The following is a 16,819-nucleotide window of genomic DNA, read 5'->3' on the forward strand; positions in this document are numbered from 1 at the left end:
AGAACCAGAAAGGTAAAGCATGAAACCAATGGTTATTCAATTCACAAAGTTATCCTAAATAATACCCTTTTGGTAGCAGTCTCCCATTGACTTGAGAGGCAGAATAGTACAGTGTCAAGACTGCAGGAGAATGTAGAATCTGAAGGATGGGGTTCAAATACTATCTCTATCATTTAAGACCTCTGGGATCTTGGAAAGTCATGTAACTCCTCTGAGTCTCAGTTTTCTCATTGGTAATAAGAGAATGTTAGAACAGATGACCTCTAACTTCACTTCCAACTTGAAATCTGTGGTTCCATGGCTGTTATGACGTGAATTTATGAAAAATGGAGAGGAGAATGTTGAGAAATCACCCAACTAAAACCTGTTTGTGCTCTTTCATAGTGCATGCTAGAAAATATGGTGAAAGAACCCAAGGAGGGAATTAACTGAACACAGATTCTCATTTGTGGTTCTAGAGAATTTCTGCATTTCAGAAACGCAACTAATCATTCATTTTGGCATATGGACAAGATTTAAAATATAAAAAGCAAAAACATTTTGGAATTGGCCTACCTTGTACCAATGAAACTGTTTCCCTTGAACTGCAAATATAACATTAATATTGTTGTCTATTAATTTTTCTGCAAGTTGCCCCAGTGATGGATGCTCCTGTAAGACAAAAGGGAATAGAAGGAGTCACATCTGGGGACAGGACCCAGAATTATGGGTTCACGTTAAAAAGAAAAGAAAGCAAATAAGACAATAGCTTTAATTCTGGGAAAGATTTCAGAGGGTATCCAATCCAATTACCTTATCTTCTCACTGAGAAAATTAAGCCTGGTTAAGTGACTTATCTGTGGTGACAGAGATACTTGTCTAAGTGCCAGACTCCATGTTAGATCCTGGGTCACTTGACTCTGAAGGCAGGTTACATGTTTTTCTTTGAATCTCTAGCACCTATCAGATAATGCTTGTATACTGTTGATGCTTAATAAATGCTTATTGAATTAACTGGGCAGAGCTATACTTTGGCTAACAGCATCAGAGTTCTTGTCAAAAGAAACAAACATGATCATCTATGGTTCATGGGGAGGCTCTGGATCTGCATTTAGGTGGGTGGAAACCCATCATCCAGAGAATAAAGGGACACATTCCAGATAATTAAAAAATCATATTTAATACATCTTTAGAGTAAATGGTGGAATGAAAGTATTGAGATGTCAGGAGTGTATCTGACTTAGAAGCCAAAACTTGTTAGTGAGAACACTATTTTTAAGGTGTCTGAGATGGGATGGAGTAATGCTAAATTCCAAAAAGTCCTGTCTCCTCTGATGGAAGGCATTGCCATTGAAAGGCTGCCTCTGAGTCATATTACACAAGCTGGAAGCAAGGCATGCATCCATCAGCTCCTTTGCCAGCACCTTGATCATTAGAGCAAACTGACCCTGCAAAGTCAAATAAAACCTTTCCTGTGATCGGTCCTGTTGCCACAGCACCAACTTCCCACATGGTTTTCTCTGACAAATCCAATCCCTCCACAACCTGTAGTTGATGGTCTAGCAGAAGGGAGGAGGAAGAAAAGTTGAAATTTTTATAAGTGAGAACTATAAACAAAAGTGCACATTTTTTGGTTTAAAATGAGGAAATTGGGCATGAAAATGAGAAGCCACAAGCATGGCCTCTCCACATCCATGCTCCAAAGCAGGCAGTATCCACCAGAGTTGAGAAAGAGGAGTATAGAGAAGTGTACGTGATTGCGGAAAATAGTGAGTAATGAATACTGAGTGGGTTTAAATAAGCTATTGGCTTCCCCAATATACAGATACAGAAAATATGTGTGAATCCATGTGGGAGACCATCAAGATAGTTATTAAATGGAACCAATTTGTGGGTGGCTCTGTAAGAATCTGTTCTCATCATCTCAGTTCTGATGGGAGGCACTATATGAAATGGAAATGAAAGGTAAGAAGATGAAGGTGGCAAGAGCAAGTAGACTAACCTAAATACCTGCAGAAGAAACATATTCAAGCTAATCCTGTTTTATAGGTCCTTGGGGATCAATATCTCAAAGAAGAAAAGTTTGCAAGAAAATAGCAGAATTACTATCTCAGCTCTATGACATCTTTGGGTCCATGCTCAAGGCACACACTGAGGGAATCCTCGATGAAAATATATGAAGGGAGTAAGCTGGCATTAAGAGGAGATGTTTGTAGCAGTCTAGAAGTTAAAGTCATGCAGCTGGATGAGAGGTATAGCAAATAGAATGCCATGTCTATTTTCTGTGGACAGAAAAGTAGTTTTGACTGAGAACAACATTATATTATAATGTTTCATGTTGTATATATTCAAAATATACAATGTTCTGTGACAGCTGTGATCACAGAGATAACTTGGTCCAACAAAAAGCCATTGAGTACCAATAGCAAATGAGGGACCAAACACAATTTGATTGTGTTTGCTTAATTTGGGTATTTGTTAGTGTCGTAGAGAATATTCTGCACAGCATATAAAGAAAAGGGTGCTGCTATATTAAAAATAGAATTCTCCAGATGTTCTTGTTTGTGCCTAATACTGTGCAGACTTGTTCAATCTTTGGGACACCCCAAGAACTCTAATTAAATTAATGATTGTTGGAAAGAGATAAAGTATAGCCATCCACATGGAGAAAAAAAGTGGATGAAAACACCTATTGGCTAGATTTTAAAACATAATTGGCTTGTTAGCCCATTCACTGTTATTCTATCAGTATCTATATCTTGTACCAGGAACTAATAGGAATAGAAGATAAACTAGGGTTGCATTTTGGATTCTGTACAATGATTTTAATGATTACAACCTATAACCTGACATAAAAGACTTGCCTTTTTTAGCATTCATATTCTCCTGGGGCTGTTTTTTGAGTTTATGACAAAAGACTTATGAATTCTGAAAAAAAGTCAACATTTCAGTGACTTGAAGGTCAAAAAAAGACACAGAATCTATATGAATTGGTTTTATTCCATTGCAAACAATGACTTGTGTAGGAGAAATTGCTTAAAAGTTGTTACCCAAAAGGTGAGATAAAAGATAAAAGAGCTTGGGGAGGAGGGTCAGCTACTCCTAAAAATCAAACAAATTCCACAAACATTAATTGAATATCAATGTGTCATTTGTGTGTGTGTGTGTGTGTATATATATATATATATATATATATATATATGTATATATATATATACACAGAGAGAGAAAGAGACAGAGACATAGGGAGTATCCTTAAGTATGCAAGAGTCTATGTTTTAATAAGGATTTAAAGAAAGACCTGGATAGAAATCACACAATTAAAGGGATGGGAGAATTTGTCTAGCACAATTAGAGGGAGTACCCATACCAATGAGATTTTAGACTCCTAGGAATACTGAACTTGGAATATACATCATCTTGGTCCCTATCTATTGAGGCCATTGCAGTTTATGAATCATCTCTTCACAATTTAAAAAAAAAATTTGGGAACCAGGACAGAGGGTAGTATTGCCAAAGTTTCCCTAGCTAGAAAGCTATGGAGTTGAGGTTGTGGAAAGGAAAACTGAGATTGAGCAGCCATCATTTGGAATGTGACAGGAGGGGGAGTGGCAGTTGAAGTGGAAGAAGAGGCTTGTGGGAGAAACTGCTGAAAAGAAAGGTCTTTTCCCTTGGAATTCTGCTAAAAGTGGAGTTGGGACTTGAGCTCTAGAACCCAACTTGTGAAAAAAAAAAGCCTTGTCTCCATTTTCCTTACCCAGACAAAGAAAGAAGATTCCTAAATGTTTGAGAGTATCAACTAGAGGAAGAATCAAATAACAACTGCTGCTCAAAGGGGTCACCTTGAAGATGCTTTCCATCCCTTGACCTTCCCAAGAAGGACACTGACCATCTGTTTAGTTAGGATAGAGACAGTGATTACAGAAGAAGGAGATAAGAGAAGCTGATGCTGAGCCATTTTGGCTCAGCAGCAGAAGAAGCAAAGATAACCTGCAGGGTCTCCTATTCCCACAAACCTATCCCCTTTCTTTTGTTACTAGAATTATTAAACTACTTTATAAAATAGAGAGTCACAGTCATATTCAAATTGAAGGAAGATCAAAGAAAAGGAGGGTGGTAGGCTAGGCTAGCCATTTAGCCATGGCTAATAACTAAAGCCAACAGGAACAGGCAGCCTGCCAGACGAGTGGGACTTCTGGGGTTTCAAATACTAGCCAAGCTTTAAAGAAGTAAACTCCATTATTCCCCAGAAGTCTACTCATTGAGACACTGACCCTGTCATCCTTAACTTACTATTACCCAGGGGTATCTCTATTGTGGGTTGAATGTGAAGGGATTAGAAAGATTGTCTCTCAGCCCAGTGGGTACCTCTCCTTTTACCTCACCAGCCCTCTATATTGCCTCTGTCTCTTTACCTCCTCCATTCCTTATTGCAAACCCTTCCTTATCCCCTGTACCTCAATCCTTTGGCGAGCCAGGTAGGAAACAGGAGGCACCTATCTATCTATCTTGAAAGGGTGATTGAGGCATCTGAAAACATCCTAGGCTTCCAAAATTTAAATGAGGACAATATATAACACATTAGAAGACAATTTGTGAAGGGAGGCTGCATGCCCATAAAGACATACTTTCATTTATACTGTCTGATTTGGGAATTTCTTAGCCTTGAAGACCTGAGAAAAACATCCACATATATATTCTCAGGGGATAAAGAACAGGCTAAGGAAAAAGATGAAATTAAAGACCTAAAACAACAACTTAAAGAGGCTAATGCAACCATCAAAGAAAAGGAAATTGGTGAAATCAATATATAGCCAAAACTACAAGCTTACAGGCCAAGGAGAGATATACAACAATATAGGCAGAGGTCCAATAATCAGAGATGTTTCCTTTGTGGAAAAATTGGGCAATAGTGAGAGTTTTGCAACCTAAAACAACAATTAGACCTGAAAACCAATAACAAGAGATCATGGAATAGTGTGGCATTTAAAATAGTGGGTTGCCATAAACTGTAAGAGTTAAAATGGTTGAGGTTGTAAACTGTAGTGATTAAAATAGTGGAAGATATAAATTGTAGTAGATATAAGAGTGGGTGAGCAAATTGTGACTGCAGGAAATATGTTTTCACTACAGTGTCTTGTTTTAAATCAATATTTAAGGTGGTCACCAGGGAAATATTCCCAATTATGAATATACCCAAGTCAACTGAGTTTTATAGAGAATTTAATTAATAATACAATGAGGAATCAAAGAAAGAGAGAGAGAGAAAGGAAATAAATGAGAAAAGAATAGGCCGGCCCAGGCAGCACTGGCCAACCCAGGCCTAAGCCCTAAAAGAAAAGATCAGTCAGTCCTTAATCACTCACCATAAGATCTGTTTGAGCGAGGATTCAGGGGGATAGAGCCTCCCCAGAGGGAGTTTCAGCCAGAGTCAGCCTCCCTTGAAAGACCTCCTTAGAGATTGTCTCTCAAAAGCCTGTATATCTCAAGAGATCCTTTCTCAAGAGATTCCTTTTTCTTATATAGGGGGTTTTCTCCTATGTCACCTTCCCTAAGTTCTTCCATCTACCAATCACAGTAGACGTTTTCCAAAGGACAGCCCATTCTGAATTCACAGCTGAGTTGACTAATCCCTTTAGTAAGTTTGAACCAGAAAAAACACAGCTGAGTTGACTAATCCTTTTAGTAAGTTTGAACCAGAAAAAAATTCTGAATAAGTTTTCACCTCTTTGCTCCTTGTAAATTCACAAGTTGCCTGACCTTTATAGGTACTTAGCACCCTATTGTATAAATTCTAAAAATAGACATGGCTTAAGTATGGGTGTAAGTATTTTTCATTGTTTAGCAGGGAGTTTTCTCCCCTAAAGCAGTCTTAAGTACGGGTGGAGTAGAGGTCTTCCCATTTTTGATCTAAGTAGAGTTCTCACTGTCCAAATGGGGAATGTTCCTAGTAGGGAATTGTTCCAGTGGAGAATTCCTCAATGGGGAAATTTTTAACATTCACAAGTCTGAGAAATTTCAAGATTCACAATAGTAAGTAACACAAGATACAACACAACACAAAATCATTCCCAGTGCTGTGATCATGTGTGTAAAAGTTCATCTCCTGTGCTGGATCTGAACACTATGCAGAAATACATACAGCAGAGACTGAAACCACATTACTCAAAAATTGTGTCAGGGATTGCCAAGCAAAGCCAATTATGAAGCCAGGTGCATCAAAAGGTGAAAAGGGAAAGAGAAATGAGTAAAATGAAGGGGAAAGTAAATGCATGGAAATAGAATTGGGGGTTCAAAAGCAAAACACAAAACTAAAGAACAGATAGAAGAAGAAATCCAATTAGATAATGATGTAACAGTGATTAAAGAGAAAATCTTTGGAACAGTGGAAAAAGATACAAGAAAGGGGAAGGAAATACTGATATTGCAACAATTTCTCAGACAAGCTTTAAACTTATTAAGAAACTATAAATTAGAAAGCGAAGAACACAAAATATTAGATCCAAGCAAAAGTGAATTGCAACTTTTCTCAGCACAAGGCAAAAGTAACTTAGCAGAAAGGAAAGAGTATACCTTAGATACTGAAAGTACATGACAAATAGTAATTGCAAAAGCAAAAGCAGAACCATATGAGACACAGATATTAGTGTGTTCTAGAGATTCTAAACACACTGCAACTGAATTAAATGAAGCAAATAAGCAAACAACAGAATGGCACAATGGGGAAGAAAACTGCAATATCTCAAAACATTCATATTAGCAGGCCTCCTGGAGACAATGACAAAGAAATCAGAGATGATATTACAAAAGAGAACACCAATGATAGAATAATGTATGATTGAAAATCTGTTACCCTAAAAAAGAACTACATATCCCAAGAGCCCACTGATTTCCTGTCATTACGCGCTTCCTGTAGACAGAGGATAAAGGGTGTGGGCTTTGGAGGCTCCCTCTCTCTGATGTAGAATCAGCATTGGTGGTGCTGAGTGGGGTTGACTAAAAAATGGCTAACCAGCCATGGGCATGTGGTCTTTATTTTGTATCTTCTTTATTCCTTGATTTCTAATGATCATTAATAAATCTCTTAAATTATAAGATTATTATTGAGATTTAATTTTAACTTTTACAATAGCAAAGTCAACCTTAAACCCAAATGTCAAAGAATTCCAACCAATAGCAAATGTACAAGAAAAAGCAAACACAGACATTATTACACCATCCCTAAGTCTCCATGCTAATGTAATTCCTTACAAAGTACACATACCAAAGACTTCTGTCACCAAATCCAAAATTACTTTAATATGTAGTGGGCATTTCATATATGCTTGTTGAATTGAATTGAATTTTCACATCCTTTGCTGCCCATATACTGGACTCTGATCTGCCTTTCACACACAAACACAAGTGGAATGCTTCTTTTACCCTTTTATATGGAGCTGTTAGAATCCCAGTGAATCTTGTGATTGAGATATGTGTCACTAACATGACTCAAATTCAAATCAAATTTCAGTCCTTAGCCTTCCCAGGGCATATATTTGTTTAAAAAGTTAAAGTGAATATTTTACCCTGAGCGCTTAATGTTTGTGGCTCATATATAAAGAGACGTCTATCTTGATAGCTATCTATTCTTGTGATAGATGGATGTAGGGAAGACATGGTGCTAAATCTCTCACTGTCAATGCCAGGTGGTACCTCTTCTGCAACTTACTTAAACAACTTAAAACAACTTACTTGACAACTTAAAAAGTTGTCAGCATGTTTGGGGATGGAGACTCTAAATGATCACCCTGGTGCAAATATCAATAATATAGAAATAGGTCTTAATCAATGACACATGTAAAACCCAGTGGAATTGTGCATTGACTATGAGAGGGGGTTGGGGGGAGGGGAAGGAAAGAACAGGAATCTTGTAACCACGGCAAAATTTTCTTAATTAATCAATAAAATTAAATTAAAAAAAAAGTTCCTGCAATGCTGGAAAATCATGATTTACCCAGGATCATGCAGCTAGTATGAATTAAAGGCAAGACTTGAACTCTATCTAATCTTGATAATAACCAGGCTAGCTCTCTATTTACGAACCTATCTTGCTTCTCATATATGTGTATTAAAACAAATTTAACCCAACTCCTTCTTATATGGCTGGCTCCACTTCCTTTCTTCTGCTTCTACTCATTGAAGAGTTTTTATTTCTCAGAAGGAAATAAATCACTATCATTTTATTTTTGGGGGGCAAGGGGAACAGTTTAAAATGGCAGAAATAAAATGGCAGAACTTTCATAAAAAGAGTTTTAAGGAACATCTCTTGCCTAGTTGTTGCCTACTGAAAACTGACCAAGGAGCCAGCTTTAATGGTGAAGTTGGCTCCTCTACAGGTAAAAAAAATTGGAAACTGCAATTAGAAATAGCTCTTTCATGACAATTAAGTAGCTCATTAAACACTTCTTTAAGTCTTGCACCCAATAGAGTGGATGTCAAATCAATGTGTCAAAGTTACTTAACCAGTGACATGCATGAGGTTGGGTAAATCTGGTTGTGTTAGGAATTTATTTTTAAGTTTACAACTATTTATTGAGTATGTTTGGTTTGTAAAACTGGAACTCAGTCTGCCAAGGATTTGCCCCACCCCACCCCCAACTCTTAATTTTTAAATTCATGTGAATTTTAAGGGAAATTTAATCCATATGTTTCTAACTTGTTTACACTTAACTCATCATAACATTGGTTTTGAAAGAGGTATGCACAATTTAAGCAGCCTTCTGTGGTTTATTAATGTTCCCTCCTCCCCTGGCCCCTACAAACGGGAAATTACATTGACCAAGGATGCATAAACTCCACCTTGAAAGGCACTTGTCTGGTCAGCAGATCAGGAAAAGAGGTTCAGTTGAGTTTCCAAACTTGGCAAGACAGATCCCCTGAACCCCTGAGGGGAGGGTGGGAGTGGATGAAATGTTTTAATAGAAAATTCCAAGTATATTGTAAGAGATTTTCTCTTTCATTACAAACTTAGAACAGATGTTTCCATAAGCCACTGTTGACAACCAAATGGTAGATGAATTGCCATGACAGAAGCCCTTCTCCTTCTTCATGCAGTTTACTATCATTATCGCCTTTTATCTTTTCCGCCCCCTCTTTCACTAGCCAAGAGAAAATCCTCCTTCTTGACTAGCTATCCAGGTCGAGTGAAATCACTGCTCTCCCAAGCCACACTCCCCCTCAAGTTAACCTACTACAGACTGCTCTTCTAAACTTGGAAAATAATTAATAATGATAATAGGTATTTCAGGGGCAGAAGGGACGAATGAATGGGGATGGGCTGAGACAGTTGCTAATTACTGATGGGTAAGGAGACTGACCCCTCTGCTATTTCTCTTCTTCGCTCACACTTCGTAGAGACGTGTGGGAAGTAACTCATAAAAGTCTGAGAAGAAGGGGAGGGAAGGATGATTCATGGGGAGCAACTTCGGACATAGAGATAACTGAGGAAAAACAGGATTTCATACCTGGCACACCATGGTAGATGGGAGAAATGGGGCAAACAAGTGTCTCTTTTGATAAAAGGAGATTCTTAAGCTAAATTCTAAGTAGACAGCTAAAAAAAAAAGGAAACACAAATGCCACTGTAATATTAGAAAATCGACCGGAACCAACCAGAACCTGTAGCTTACGTAAGTTATTCTATAGTAAAAACAACATCAATTTAAACTTTTATCTGAAGAAGAAATCATCACTTCCTGGCACAGTCAATAAATGCTTGATTTGCTAAACTAGTACATTTAAGTGAATGATTGATTTCAAGAGAAGTTACATGGTTCATATATAATCAGTCTTACTCATCAGAAATTTACTCAGTGCTTGCCATGTGCCAGGGGCAGTTAGGTGGCTCAGAGAATAGGGTGCCAGGCTTGAAGTCAGGAAGACTCTTTTCCTGAGTTCAATCCGGCCTCAGACACTTAGCTGTGTGATCCTGGACAAGTCACTTAACAATATTTGCTTCAGTTTTCTGTTAAATGAGCTGGAGCAGGAAATGGCCAACCACTCCAATATCTTTGCCAAGGAAACCCCAAACGGGGTCCACAAAGAGTTAGACACAATTGAAAGTTGACTTAACAACACCAACACCATGTGTTGGAGGTGGGGAACAAAGAGACTCCAAGAGGGAGAGACTGGACCCCTAGCAGCTAGGAGTTGTTATCTTGAAATAGGAGGAAGCTCCTGAGCTGTCTGTCATGGCACTAGGGAGGCACTGGTGATGCTAACATGAAATGGTTCTGTATACTGAGGAGATTGCAATCTAGTCGGAGGGGTAGGATATGTACACGTGCAGCATCACACAAAGAGGAATAGGATATATACATGCATGTGATAAAAAATAATATGGGACAATGAAGCAGGAAAGGTCACTTTCCCCTGGGAGATGAGGGAAGGCTTTGGGGAGAAAGGAGAAGGATTTCAATAGGTGGACATGTTGAGAGAGTATATATGCCAAGCCTGAATGGATGTAGAGAGCCTGGAGAAAACAGGACAGCCTCGGAGGCCAGACAGCCAGTTGTTCAGATCAGCAGAAACCCATGACTGCTTGAGGAGGAGTAATATGCATGGATGGATTCTTCTAAGGTAGATTGGAAGGAGATTGGGGAAAATTTTTACTCTGAATAGATTTTGCCCTATAAACAATAGGGAGCCATTATATATTTCTCAGGAGGGGAGCACCACAGGTGTGTATTAGGAAGATTTTAATTTGGCAGCTTTGAGAAGGATGGATTGTAGAGGTGAGAGATTGGGGGCACAGAGACTGGGAAGGAGGCTTTCGTAATAGCCTAGAAATGTAAAGATAAGTGATAAAGGATAGAGAAAAATGCATAAAATGTCTGTGACTGGAAAGGAGGAGAATTTAGACACAAACCCTGGGAGAAGATTCTGGAAGGAGAAGAGGATCTTGGGAGTTTACTGGGTTTAATGAAAAATAGGGAAGAAGTGAAGGGAAGAAGGGAAGAAGACAATGTGAACAGAGAAGAAGCAGCTGCCTGCAGAACCCAGTAATCATTGCATATACTTGCTGCCCTCATATACAAGCATTCCTTCCATATCTTGGGAGTTAAGGGGTCTGGCTGGTGCCCTTGCAATCTGGAAAATTCATGTAAAATTTTTGACCATCCCTTCATACAAGAGAAGTAGTCTGACTATGTTTGCAGATTGGCACTGATTTTTGTTTGATTTCCAAAAACACAAAGTGTAGTGGAAAAGAGCCAATTCAAGGACAACCAACCTGGCAGGCATCCTAGTGAATTCACAACTCACTGACTTTGACAGACTGTCTTTCTGGTGCCTATAGATGCTCAGTAAAATGATAAAGAAAGCAGCTATGCAAAAATCCAGTTTTAGAGCTAGAAGGAACCATCAAGTTCATCCTATTTGTTTCACAAGGGAAGAAAGTGAGGCTCTGAATGTCAAGAACTTTCCCAAGGTCTTTCACGCAAGCCGGCAGCAGAATTTGGACTTGAACAAAGTTATTTGACTCCCAGACCTGTGTTCTTGTCACAGCACTCGGCGTCTCAATTTCAGTATGGCTTGTTTTCCTTCAAGCTGGTCAGGCTAAAGATGGAACATTACTATATCATCACCTTAAAGCAGGTTGACCTGGGAGCCTGGCTCTGACTGCTGCAGTGGTAGTTCCTTAATTCCAGCACTGAAGCACACTGACAAGATCAAGGACGTTAATACCAGAACAGATTTGCCTTTACAGTCTTCTATTAACTCATCATTCATAAAGCCATTTGCTTTATGAAGTCTTCCTTGGTTCCCCTGGGCTGGAAGAATTCTTTGCTTCCTTCTTTTTCCTATAGAACTGTATCTAGTTCTCTCCTTTGCCCCATTTTATTATACTGAACTGTGTATTTTTTGTATTACATCACTGTTTCCACAGAATAAACTCCTGGAGGACGGAACTAGTTTTTGTCACTGTTTAGCACATAGTAATAGTAATAATGATCACTATAATAACTTCCATTTAAATGGAATTTAAAGGTTTGCAAAGCACATTATTATTATTATTATTATTATTATTTTTGGTCAGTGTCTGTTGAATGAATGAATAAATCTCTACTATTGTTCAACCCATCATGATCCCTGATAACAATGAATTGTTTGAGTGGTGCTCGCTGAGCAAAATGAGATCCTTGAACACTAAGCAAAATTATGACATATTTCCCAAGGTAGAAGCATCCAATTCCTTCCAAATTCTGGTTTACTGAAGAGTGTGTGTGTGTGTGTGTGTGTGTGTGTGTGTGTGTGTGTGTGTGTGTGTGTGTGTGTGTGATGCTTTTGGAATTCATTGTCCTCACTCCTAAGTATGATGGAAGCAAAAAGATGATGCCCAACTTTTCCGTATAATAATAAGATCCCAATATTACTCTAAAGGAAATGTTTGACCAATCTTTTTGGGCAACCATCTCATCTCATCTCTCCTCCCCCATGCTTGTTTCTTGGTATTCAAATCAAGAAGTGATAGGTATATTCACTACTTAGCTGCCTTTCTGAGAAATAATAAGTGGTGTGTAGAGAACTGAGAAGTTTGAAAAGGATCTCTTTGGGCTATACAACAGCTTGAAGAAGCAAATACTTCAGATAGTCTTATCTTCATTTTACAAATGAGGAAACTAATATTTAGAGAGGTCGATTGATTTAGGCATGTCCATATGTTAAGTAAGTGTCAGAGGAGAGATTTGAACTCAGGTCTTCCTGAACCCAGAGTCTACTCTGCCCATTCCTCCAGACTGATTTGTGCATCCTTCAGACAGAGCTGCCCTCCATGAAATGGCCTGAATACATCTTGGAATTCAGAATCTAATACTCCCAATCTGGAATTTCATAGTCTCAAAAGCTTAATGAAGTTTCTAAAAAAGCACATAAAGATACCCCCTCCTTCCTTCCTTCCTTCCTTCCTTCCTTCCTTCCTTCCTTCCTTCCTTCCTTCCTTCCTTCCTTCCTTCCTTCTTTCCTTCCTTCCTTCCTTCCTTCCTTCCTTCCTTCCTTCCTTCCTTCCTTCCTGGTGACTTGATCAGGGTCACCCATCTAGGAAGTGTCTGAGGGCATATTTGAACCCAGGATCTCCCCTCTCTGGCCTGGCTCTCTATCTACTTAGCCACCTAGCTTCTCCCCCCCCCCCAATAGCTTTTTAAACTGTAAGATAGAGAGAACGTGCCTATTTGCAGTCATAGAAGATACTTCCTCACCAATACTTGTCTCTTTGTTTGAAATCCCCAGACATGAACCAAAAGTCAAGTTCATGCTTAAAATCTCGAATCATTACAGCGGCAGAACATGCTATGGGAATTGTTACTTAACTGTAGATTGGGAAACTGAGGCTCAGGGAGGTGAGGGCACTTCCTCAGAGTCACATAGCCTAGGTCAGAGGCAGGATCAGTGTGTGAGGTCCTGGTGCACATAGCCACAGGGGGAAATCCCTTTAAAATGTTAAATTTTCAGAAACGGAATGATGTCATTTTGCTTTAGACTCGAAAAGGTTCACAACTCAGGCTCCTTGTCAAATGCCAGTCACGAGGCACCTGGTGAACTCCTCAAGGGCAAAGTGGGCTGGCTCCCCAGGCTTGGCCAGATGCCAGCCTCACCCATGGGCAGCAGGAAGAGAGGAAGGCTGAGCTCAAGAGCTGCTGCCTCCAGAGAGCAGTTGGCAGATCTTATCAGAGCTGACCTTTCACATGTCCTGGGTCTCAGCGTAATAACCAACATGACGCTGGTTCCTGGAAACCAGGTGTGCCGACCTCCAAAGGCAATTAGGTGAGCATGGCCGAGATCTGTATCTGGGTACGTGCTGGGGCCCATGGGACAGACAGGAAAGGAGGAACCCGCTTCATGACTGGGTCAAACCTGGGGGTTCTTTTTAATTCAGAGATTAGCAAAGGGACTCCCCAAAGAGCTAAGTGTCTGGCTTGGTGCAATGTGCTGGAAACACAGAGTAGAAAGACCTCGCCCTGTGAGGAGGCAGCGTACAACAGCCGAGTACCTAGAAGATGTCCACGGTGTATGTGGACACATCAGCCATTTTTTAGGCTCCCTTCCATGGTTCACCTCTGACCAGTTCTCTCAGCCTCTCCTTCTTTCCAGTGGCACAGGGGAGAATCTATTCCTCTTACTGGATCATCCATGTAGAGTTGGAAAGGGCCTGAGATCCATCCAGGATAACCCCTTCACTTGACATATAGGGAAACTGAGGCTCAGCTGGGTAGTGGCACTTAGTCAGAATCACCCAGGTCATCCTGGTTGAGCCAAGATTCCAGTCTCAATCCCTTGAATGCAGATCCAGAGCTCTCCTCTGCCTGTCCCAAGCTTCCCAGCTCTTCTCTGGGGGCCATGAAGCAGCTGCCTGCTCAGGTTCAAAATTGCTTCCACTTTAAGTGGAATCCACTGTGGGTCTGAAATGTTTCTTGTGATGCCTTGCTTTCATCATGAATCAGTTATCGCTTCTTGGAACTAGATTTGTTCCAATGGGCAACGTGTAGCCAGGAGGAGACTTACAGAATGCCGTCATGGTTTGTGCCTGACTGTAGGGGTGGGGATGGGGTTGGTTCTTTCCTTTCTCGTGTTAGTTTTTAATGAACTCTGTTTCCCAGAAAGGGCGGGGGGGAGATGCTCTGAAATGCTCGAAAGATGGCGGGCATCTGAGGAGATTCCTTTTAAAAGGAGCTCCAGTGTTTTCTCTATCTCTGTTTCCATGGGCTCGTGGGGCTTCCTTCCCCAGGAGAATCTCTGTGTTCTCTGAGGGTCCCTGTTGTTAGCACAGATCCAGGTATAGGGTCACCCCTTAGGAACGCCTCCTCCTCTTTCTTCTTCTTTGTCTCCCCGGTACCTGGCACCCACCAGGCACTGACTCACTGCGCAAGAATCAATGGCTGTCATCGGCTCTGCCCTTCCCTTGTAGTCATCCTTATCACTATTCTCAGCCGCACCTAGGGTTCCTGAACTCTTCCTGCCTCTCTTAACACCGGAGGGGGGTTCCACAAACAGGTGAGAAGAGTTAGGGGAAGGGCAGAGTGGGAAGACAGGTTTGGATCTGGAGATTGAGGCCCAAAGGGAAGGAGAGAGGGATGCTGGGGCTGGCTTCCAGACTTTAAATGCCTATGTCCTCACCCCAAAAGTGAGAAGGCCAATGCCTGAGAGTGCGACTGGGAAGGGTACTTGGATTTGGGGTCGGGAGACCTGGGTTCAGATTCCAGCTCTCTCATTATGGCCCCAAATCTGGATGGAACTGATTCAGGCTAGTCATCTTCACTGAAATTGGCAGTACTGCAATGGAAAACAATAACAAAACGAAACAAAGACAACACACGAGCTCTAAGAAAAAAGCTGGCAAAGTGATCATCCTTGGGCTTAGCAGAGGGGAAAACAAATTCCATTTTTTTGATAATGAAAGATTTGGTTTGTGTTATGACCAAACATATGTATACATAAATAGTGGTTTCTTATTTGTAAATTGTGCTTGATGGAGAAATCAGCTTTGGCTTTTTAATTTGGGTAAACCAAATCCTCTGGTTTATTTCTTCCTCCAATAGGAATGCAAACATCCAGAGAGAACAGCCTGAAATTGTCTTGAAGAAGAAAACCAGAGCGTTCTTCTTTCATTGAAGGCTGCCTATAGAAGCCGAGAGCTTATCAATGTGGATGGAATGGTTGTGTGTGGGTGTGTGGATGCAGGCATCCATGTGCACACATGTAGTCAAAATCTGCCTCTACTGTTTATGTGGATGAAAGGCCTTTTTTATCCTTCCTCTCAAAAATAAACATTAACTAAAGAAGGCTGAGCCGAGACATTCAAACACCATCAAACACGGATGGATTTAGCCATTTCAACTGTGGGATATCCTGCTCTCTGCCTCGAGAATGGAAGAACATCAAATCCCTACCCCAGCCTTTAACACTTTCCATCATCTCACTTAGACCCTTAGTCTTGTTTCACCTCATCCTCTTCATTCCAGTCTAACAGAACCACCAGCTATTCTCTGTCCAAGGCATCCCATCTCTGGCCTCTGTGGCTGTCTGTGTGCAGTTCTGCAGAATCACCAGCTTCCTTCCAGGCAAAGTTCTTGGGCTCTTTCCCACATAAGGTCTTTCTTTTTTCTCTCCAGCCATTCCCTCTTTGCTACAACTCTCAATCTCTCTCTCTCCTCTCTCTCTCTCTCTCTCTCTCTCTCTCTCTCTCTCTCTCTCTCTCTCTCTCTCTCTCTCTCTCTGTCTCTTCTCTCTCTGTCTCTCTCTCTGTCTCTGTCTCTCTCTCTCTGTGTCTCTCTGTCTCTCTCTGTCTCTCTCTCTCTCTCTCTGTGTCTCTCTGTCTCTCTCTGTCTCTCTGTCTCTCTCTGTCTCTCTCTCTCTCTCTGTGTCTCTCTCTCTCTCTCTCTTTGTCTCTCTGTCTCTCTGTCTCTCTGTCTCTCTCTCTCTGTCTCTGTCTCTCTCTCTCTGTCTGTCTGTCTGTCTCTCTCAAAATCACCTTCTCCAAATATATATGTTTGTATTCACTCTCTGTGTGCTCCGGTAGTTCTCCAATAAGAAGTCAGCTCCTTAAGGGTAAGCTACTTCCCGTTTCTGCTTCTGGGTCCTCAGTTACCAGACCAGTGCCCTCCCCACAGTCTCATCCCTGACCATTCCAGTGAACAAAATTTTAAAAAATATCTGATTCTTCTTCCATCTTCCTCTTCCTGTCAAAATGAATGTGATGGGCTGGTTGCCAGTCATCAGCGTGCCAGCAGGTGGATACCCTGATGTACTTTTAGTCTTAAATCTTCAAAAAATCATTTGATTTAGATGATCAAGGGAGGAAGGTCCA

At 40.6% G+C, this 16,819-nt stretch overlaps 1 protein-coding gene across 3 annotated transcripts in view; it reads right to left on the reverse strand.

The window, feature by feature from the left end:
• Positions 1-16,819, reverse strand: part of ITGB8 (integrin subunit beta 8) — a 109,641-nt gene that overhangs the window by 35,057 nt on the left and 57,765 nt on the right. For all 3 annotated transcript variants that reach the window (XM_056800527.1, XM_007505392.2, XM_007505393.2), the window contains exon 7: positions 556-651. In XM_056800527.1, the coding sequence (XP_056656505.1) occupies positions 556-651 (96 nt within the window). The remainder of the gene's footprint in view (positions 1-555; positions 652-16,819) is intronic.

Source organism: Monodelphis domestica, chromosome 5, assembly GCF_027887165.1.
Source record: "Monodelphis domestica isolate mMonDom1 chromosome 5, mMonDom1.pri, whole genome shotgun sequence".
NCBI classification, from domain to species: domain Eukaryota; kingdom Metazoa; phylum Chordata; class Mammalia; order Didelphimorphia; family Didelphidae; genus Monodelphis; species Monodelphis domestica.